At 41.4% G+C, this 7,059-nt stretch overlaps 1 protein-coding gene across 1 annotated transcript in view; it reads left to right on the top strand.

The window, feature by feature from the left end:
* Nucleotides 1-4,864: 4,864 nt before the first annotated feature.
* The window catches only part of BBS4 (Bardet-Biedl syndrome 4), a 25,451-nt gene continuing 23,256 nt past the window's right edge, over nt 4,865-7,059 (top strand). Inside the window, exon 1 of the mRNA XM_007461671.1 lies at nt 4,865-4,904. Coding sequence (XP_007461733.1) covers nt 4,865-4,904 — 40 coding nt within the window. The remainder of the gene's footprint in view (nt 4,905-7,059) is intronic.

The following is a 7,059-nucleotide window of genomic DNA, read 5'->3' on the forward strand; positions in this document are numbered from 1 at the left end:
AGCTTTTTATTGAATAAGTTACAAAAGAGATTTAGTCAGAAAGCTCATGTAGTCATTGGACTCCTCATGTTCTTCTTTCTTTGCCTTCCACTTTCTTCTTAGCTGGAGAGCAGTGGTAGAGGCGGTGGGACCTCCTGCTGGGGCAGGTCCACCAGCCCCTACATTGCAGATGAGGCTTCCCAGGTTGCTGATGGCCAGAGCCTTTGCAAACAAGCCTTGCCAGAAGGGTTCAGCATTTACATTGGCTGCTTTAATGAGAACATTGATCTATCCTCTGTGACTGTCACCTACTGTAGTGCAGAATGAGGCCAAGTAGATGAAGGTGAAAGTGCCCAGCTGGTGGCTGCCGGGCTCAGTGCTATTCAGGGCCTCACCCCAATGTGGCCTTAGCTTCCTTGGAAGCATCTTAGCAGCAACTGTAGAAAGAGGCTCTCTGCTTTCAGCTCTTTTGGGTATACACTCAGAAGTGGAATTGCTGGTTCATGTGGTAATTCTGTTCGATTTTTCTTTTTTTTTTTGAGGGACAGTGTTAAATTTTAAGTAAAAAATTAAATTTAACTTTTATTTTTTTCCCAATGCTAGTAAAATCTACAAATCTTAAGTGCCCAACTTTTGAATTTTGATAACTATATGTACTTATGTAATCATCACTCAGGTCGAGTTAACGATTTTTATCACGTAGAAAGTTTCCTTACAGTCAGTCCTTCCTTCAGTTCTGTCCTAGAGGGAACCATTGTTCTGATTTCTGTCCCTGAAAGTTAATTTTGTCTGTGCTTGAACTTCTTGCTGTGCAGGCATACAGTATGTACTATTTAGCTTTTGGCATCTTTTACTCAGCATAATGTTTATGAGATTCATCCATGTTGAGATATATATATATATATATATATATATATATCAGTAGTTCTTTTATTTTTTTTATTTTTTTATTTTTTCTTGCGTTATGCGGGCCTCTCACTGTTGTGGCCTCTCCCATTTGCGGAGCACAGGCTCCGGACGCGCAGGCTCAGTGGCCATGGCTCACGGGCCCAGCCGCTCCGCGGCATGTGGGATCTTCCCGAAACGGGGCACGAACCCGCGTCTCCTGCATCGGCAGGCGGACTCTCAAGCACTGCGCCACCAGGGAAGCCCTAGTTCTTTTATTTTTTGAAAGTGCTGTCTAGTATTCTGTTGTAAGACTATACAATTTGTTTATCCATTTTCCTGTTGATGAACATTTGTGTTGTTTCCAGTTTTCGACAGTTATGTAAAAGTTTCTATGAACACTTATACATCTTTTTGTGGGTGTGGGGCATGTGTTTCCATTTTTGTGTAAGGTAAGTACCTAGGGAGTGGAATTGCTGTGTCATATGTAAAGTGTATGTTTTAACTTTATAAGAGATTGCAAAACTGTTTTCCAAAGTGGTTGTACTATTTTACTGTCCCACCAGCAATTATGAGAGTTCTGCTTGCTGTAAATTCAAGCCAGCATTTGATACTGTCCATCTTTTTCATATTAGACATGATGGTGGGTATGTTGTAGTATCTTATTGTGACTTTAATTTGCATTATCCTGATGACTAGTGATGTTGAACACCTTTTCATGTACTTATTGGTCACTCATTTCTTTTGTGAAGGAAACGTTTAAGTCTTTTGCTTATTTTTAAATTGGATTGTTTGTTTTCTTATTATTGATTTGTAAGAATTCTTTAATATATTTGGGGTCCAAGCCCTTTGCCTATTATATGTATTGTGAATTTTGTCTCCACCCCTCAGCCTGTGTCTTACCTTTTCACTTCCTTAATGTATCTTTTGATGATCAGAAGTTTTAATTTTTTTATTAATTTATTTATTTTTGGCTGCGTTGAGTCTTTGTTGCTGCACGCGGACTTTCTCCAGTTGTGGGGAGCAGGGGCCACTCCTTGTTGCAGTGCGCGGGCCTCTCACTGCTATGGCCTCTCCTGTTGCGGAGTACGGGCTCCAGGAGTGTGGGCGTCAGTAGTTGTGGCACATGGGCTCAGTAGTTGTGGCTCGCGGGCTGCAGAGCACAGGCTCAGCAGTTGTGGCGCACGGGCTCAGTCGCTCCGTGACACGTGGGATCCCCCCGGACCAGGGCTCGAACCCGCGTCCCCCACATTGGCAGGCGGACTTTCAACCACTGCGCCACCAGGGAAGTCCCCAGAAGTTTTAATTTTGATAGAAGGCTGATTTATTAATTTTTTTCCTTTATGGTTAATGCCTTTTGTCTTGCCCTTACCCGCAGACTGAGTTGTATGTCCCCCCCCCCCTTCTGCATTGATATTGCAGAAATTAAATTTAAAAAAAAATTTATTTATTTATTTTTGGCTGCGTTGGGTCTTCGTTGTGGCGAGCTTGGGCTACTCTTCATTGCGGTGCACGGGCTTCTCATTGCGGTGGCTTCTCTTGTTGCGGAGCGTGGGCTCTAGGTGCCCGGGCTTCAGTAGTTGTGGCTTGTGGGCTCTAGAACGCAGGCTCAGTAGTTGTGGCGCACGAGCTTAGTTTCTCCGCGGCATGTGGGATCTTCCCGGACCAGGGCTCGAACCCGTGTCCCCTGCATTGGCAGGCGGATTCTTAACCACTGAGCCACCAGGGAAGCCCTGCTTTTTTTTAATAATAGAAAAACTTTAAAATCATTATTAATTTTGTGTTGCTATGTCTAGTTGATAGCCCAGACACTTACATTTTAAAATTAGAAAGTCATTTACTATTGGGGCAGAAACTTGGTATAGTTTAACGAGTAACTTTGGGGACCTGGGCTGTAGTCCTGCCTCTTCCATTAATTAGTTGTTGAGTATGGGCGAATCACTTAACCTCTGGAGTCTTAGTTTCCTCATCTGTAATGTTGGAATAGTCCCTGAATTGTTAGTTTCCTCATCTGTAATGTTGGAATAGCCCCTGAATTGCATGGCTCACTAGCCTCATGGGAACATTCAGTGTTATAATAGGGGAGAATACACTTTGATATAGATATATATCAAATACATATATATATATATATATATATATATAAATTACATATCAATATTATATAATTATAGATGTCAGTAAATCATATAAATATATAAAAATATCATATATAAATACACATGGGGGATACACACACCCATGCACCCCTAAGAAGGATAAAATATAATTAAGTTTTGATTTGAGAAAGTAAAATAAAATAATCTAGGGTATGTAGTAAAACCATAATTGATCTTTTATATGACGTTTTCCTTTCTTCCTCATCCCATTTTAAGCTCATGAGAAGCAAACAAGTTGGATAGGTAGCAGTTTAATTTTTTTTTTTTAAAGTTATCTTCTAATGTGGATCCTTGGGTGACTACTGATTCAGTCCAGTTTCTTCCTCCTCCATCATCATCTGTGTTCCTGAGCAGAGTTGGTATTTCTGCTGATCCTGGGCCGGTTTGCCCTCAGATCCTTTCCTCGCCCTTCCCTTCTCTGCTGAGTATTGTGAGCAGTTGACCCTTGTGGGCTTCATTCCTTCCCAGGCTCTGGTGTCAGCAGTTTCTGGCTGGATTAGCAAGTGAGAGGAACTGGCAAGAGATTGGAGGGTAGGAAGTAGGAGAAGCCAGGGCTTTCCCCTCTTTCTCTCTGCTTTGGCAAGTTGGAGGAGTGGGGTGGTTTCTGGAAGCGTCTCTTTTGTTGCTTCTGCCAGTCAGGCCATTCTGTTTTCAGCTTCCTCCAGGTAACTTCAGCCTTGGAAACTGGTAGCAATGCATTCCCTCGCTTTTTCCTTCAGCCTAGAGGTGGTAGTGACTTGTTCCCATGCTAACCTCTGATTTGCATCACTGTTCCCTTTTGGGCCTCTCATTTCTTCCCTCACCTGTTCACTGCATTGAAGTCCTTCTGTTCTACATCAAGTGGTTTCTGGGTTTCCTTGTTAGATAGACCCTGTCTGATACAGAGCTCAAATCAATACTAATAAAAATGTCTTTCATTTACATTCTTTTCAAGATTTGTTATATCTTTTGATGTCTCAAATAATATATTGAGGTAGAAAAGTGTTATAATTCCTATTATAACATGAGGAAATTAACATTTTATTGAATGATCACTTTCAGATTTTCCGTAATTTTCCAGGGAAAATTATAGGCATGAAAATGGAGGCCCAGAGACTTAAATAACTTGCTCTAAGTCCCATAGAAGTCTGGTACTGAATCAAGATTGGACTTCTACATATAAAAATTTGATGTGCTGCCTGTCTTCTGGTCCTGGAAGAGATCCTTTACCAAAGAAGAGTTCATTTACAATGTACTTAGAAAAGCCTTAGTCATTTTAGAAAATTTTTCAACTAAAAATTCAAAGCACAATAATTTTCTGCTCAACATTCATATATCCAGGATGCTTTTCACTACCATTAATCAGTTTTATGTAAAGTTTTGAGTTTTGGTTATTTCTATGAGAATTTCGCACCTAGGGCAAATTACAGGAAAGAAGAATTCTTGTGATGTCATGTTTGTTCAGTTATGGAATTGTTTAAGATATGTCTTGTGCATCCTCATCGAGGAGGAAAGAAAGAGGTGTCACAAAAGAGTGGAATGGGGGCAGGAGAAGAGAATGGCAAGGGAATATTGTTGCCAGGTTGCCAGCCTTCTGCCCCCACTGCCTTGGTGATGACTGAAAGGCTTTACCTTGTCTTCATCTCATCAGCTGGCCACCTGACGTCCATGGTAATACAGACTCCTACTAAAGTGTAACACGGGAGATGACCACCTTGCTCTGCTGTAAAATAGAGGAGGCTCTACTTTGCACTTACATGCCTATCTTTTTTAGAGGACCTTTCAAATAGGTAATTCTCATAATACTTGTGAAAGCATATAAGAACCAGTATCCCTGTTTGTAGGGGGAATTGGAGTGAGCAATGATTTGGAATACAAGAAATTCAACTTACACATTTACAGGTAAAATTCTAACTGTAAATTCAGAATTCATAGGGATTTATGTGGTATCCAGAATTTCCTCATTTTGGAAAATGACTAATAATAATGATGATAAAAATAACAGCAACAACAGTTAATACTTCTTTAGGGGTTAGCGTGTACCAGACAGTACTTGAACCTCTTTATATGTATTGTCATTCAGTCTTCACATCTCTGTGGGGTATTTTATCCCCTGACTCTCCTATTTAAATGTGAGAAGAATATCACTAACAATGGAGATTTTATTATCATCTATCCCTTCTGCCAGCACTCCCCGAACCCACACCCCCCACCCCTGCCCTGATTATAAGCTCCCTGAAAGCTTATAACCAGTTTTGTTTGCTCTTGTATCCCCAGTGCCTGGCATGTGGTTGGTACTCAGTGACTATTTATTGAATGAATGAATGAGTATTTTATAGATGAGGAAACTAAATTTCGCAAGACTACACAGTTAATAGGACAGTTATGGGGCACTGAAATGATTTATAAAGTCTTTGATGAGCCTAAAGTTCTTTTAGCTTTTAGACAAACTGTATCGTCAGGAGTGTGAAATGACTGTTAGGCACTTGAATTTGGTGGTGCTTTCCCTTCTTCTCATCCCTAGTACTCCATTTCATGAGCCTCTGGGCCCTTGAGATACCTTACAAATTGAACATTCTTTTCCTCCATTCACCCATGGAACACAAAAAATGCCTCATCTTTTATTATAAGATTGTAATAATAGACAAGACTCAAATTTGCATTTTATAAATTTTCTTTTAGGTTGTGGAAGCAATGATACTAAGTGATATTGTAAACTCAAAGGATTCAGTTGTCTCCTTCCCTTTACAGCAGGGGTCCCCAACCCTTGGGCCACGGACCGGTAATTGCCCGTGGCCCATTACGAACTGGGCCTCACAGCAGGAGGTTAGCCGTGGGCGAGCAAGCGAAACTTCATCTGTATTTACAGCCACTCCCCATCACTTGCATTACCACCTGAGCTCTGCCTCCTGTCAGATCAGCGGCAGCATTAGATTCTCATAGAAGTGGGAACCGCACTGTGAACTGCGCATGTGAGGGATCTAGGCTGCGCCCTCCTTATGAGAATCTAATGCCTGATGATGATCTGAGGTGGAGCTGAGACGGTGATGCTAGCGGCTGCAAATACAGATTATCATGAGCAGAGAGGTTTGACTGCACAGAGACCATAATAAATCAGTTGCTTGCAGACTCATATAAAAACCCTATCACTGAGTGGCAAGTGAAAACAAGCTCAGGGCTCCCACTGATTTCTGCATTATGGCAAGTTGTATGATTATTTCATTATGTATTACAATGTAGTAATAATAGAAATAAAATGCACAGTAAATGTAATGCGCTTGAATCATCTGCAAACCATCCCCCACCCCCTCCCCCCAGTCCCTGGAAAAACTGTTTTCCATGAAACTGGTCCCTGGTGCCAAAAAGGTTGGGGACTGCTGCTTTAGAGGGTAGGTAACATTGAGGTAGGCCATACAATTGAGACTTGATCCAAGATTACATGCACACCCACTCACATCTGTCTTGTTGTTGTTTTTTTAAAAAATATTTAGTTAGTTATTTAATTTTGGCTGTGCCGGGTTTTAGTTGCGACGCATGGAATCTTCTTTGCAGCATGCGGGATCTTTTAGTTGCAGTATGTGGGATCTTTAGTTGTGGCATGTGGACTCTTAGTTGAGGCATGCATGCAGGATCTACTTCCCTGACCAGGGATCGAACCCGGGCCCCCTTCATTGGGAGCGTGGAGTCTTACCCACTGGACCGCCAGGGGAAGTCCCTCACATCCATCTTTAAGCTTGGTGATTTGTGTGGTCTTTAGTAGGAAATTTAATTCTGGAAGTGGTTAGTTAGGCAGAACATGAACGGCTAATATCTGATGATTGTTGGGGCTTGGGAGAAGAGAAGGAAGGAGACAAAAGTCATTGAAGAATCTCACATAGGCCCTTGCTGACTAGAAAAAGGGTGGTCTCAGTCAGAGAGTGTGGGTAACCAGAAGATGAAGAGTTAGTTGCTTAACATTTTATCTTTTTTTTTCTTTCTTCCGGTATATAAAATCATATCCATACTTTCTGTCATAATTTCACTTCACAGATTCTGTTGCTGTTCCCTATTCTTGGGA

The sequence above is a fragment of the Lipotes vexillifer genome, unplaced genomic scaffold (assembly GCF_000442215.2).
Source record: "Lipotes vexillifer unplaced genomic scaffold, Lipotes_vexillifer_v1.1 scaffold962, whole genome shotgun sequence".
Lineage (NCBI taxonomy): Eukaryota > Metazoa > Chordata > Mammalia > Artiodactyla > Lipotidae > Lipotes > Lipotes vexillifer.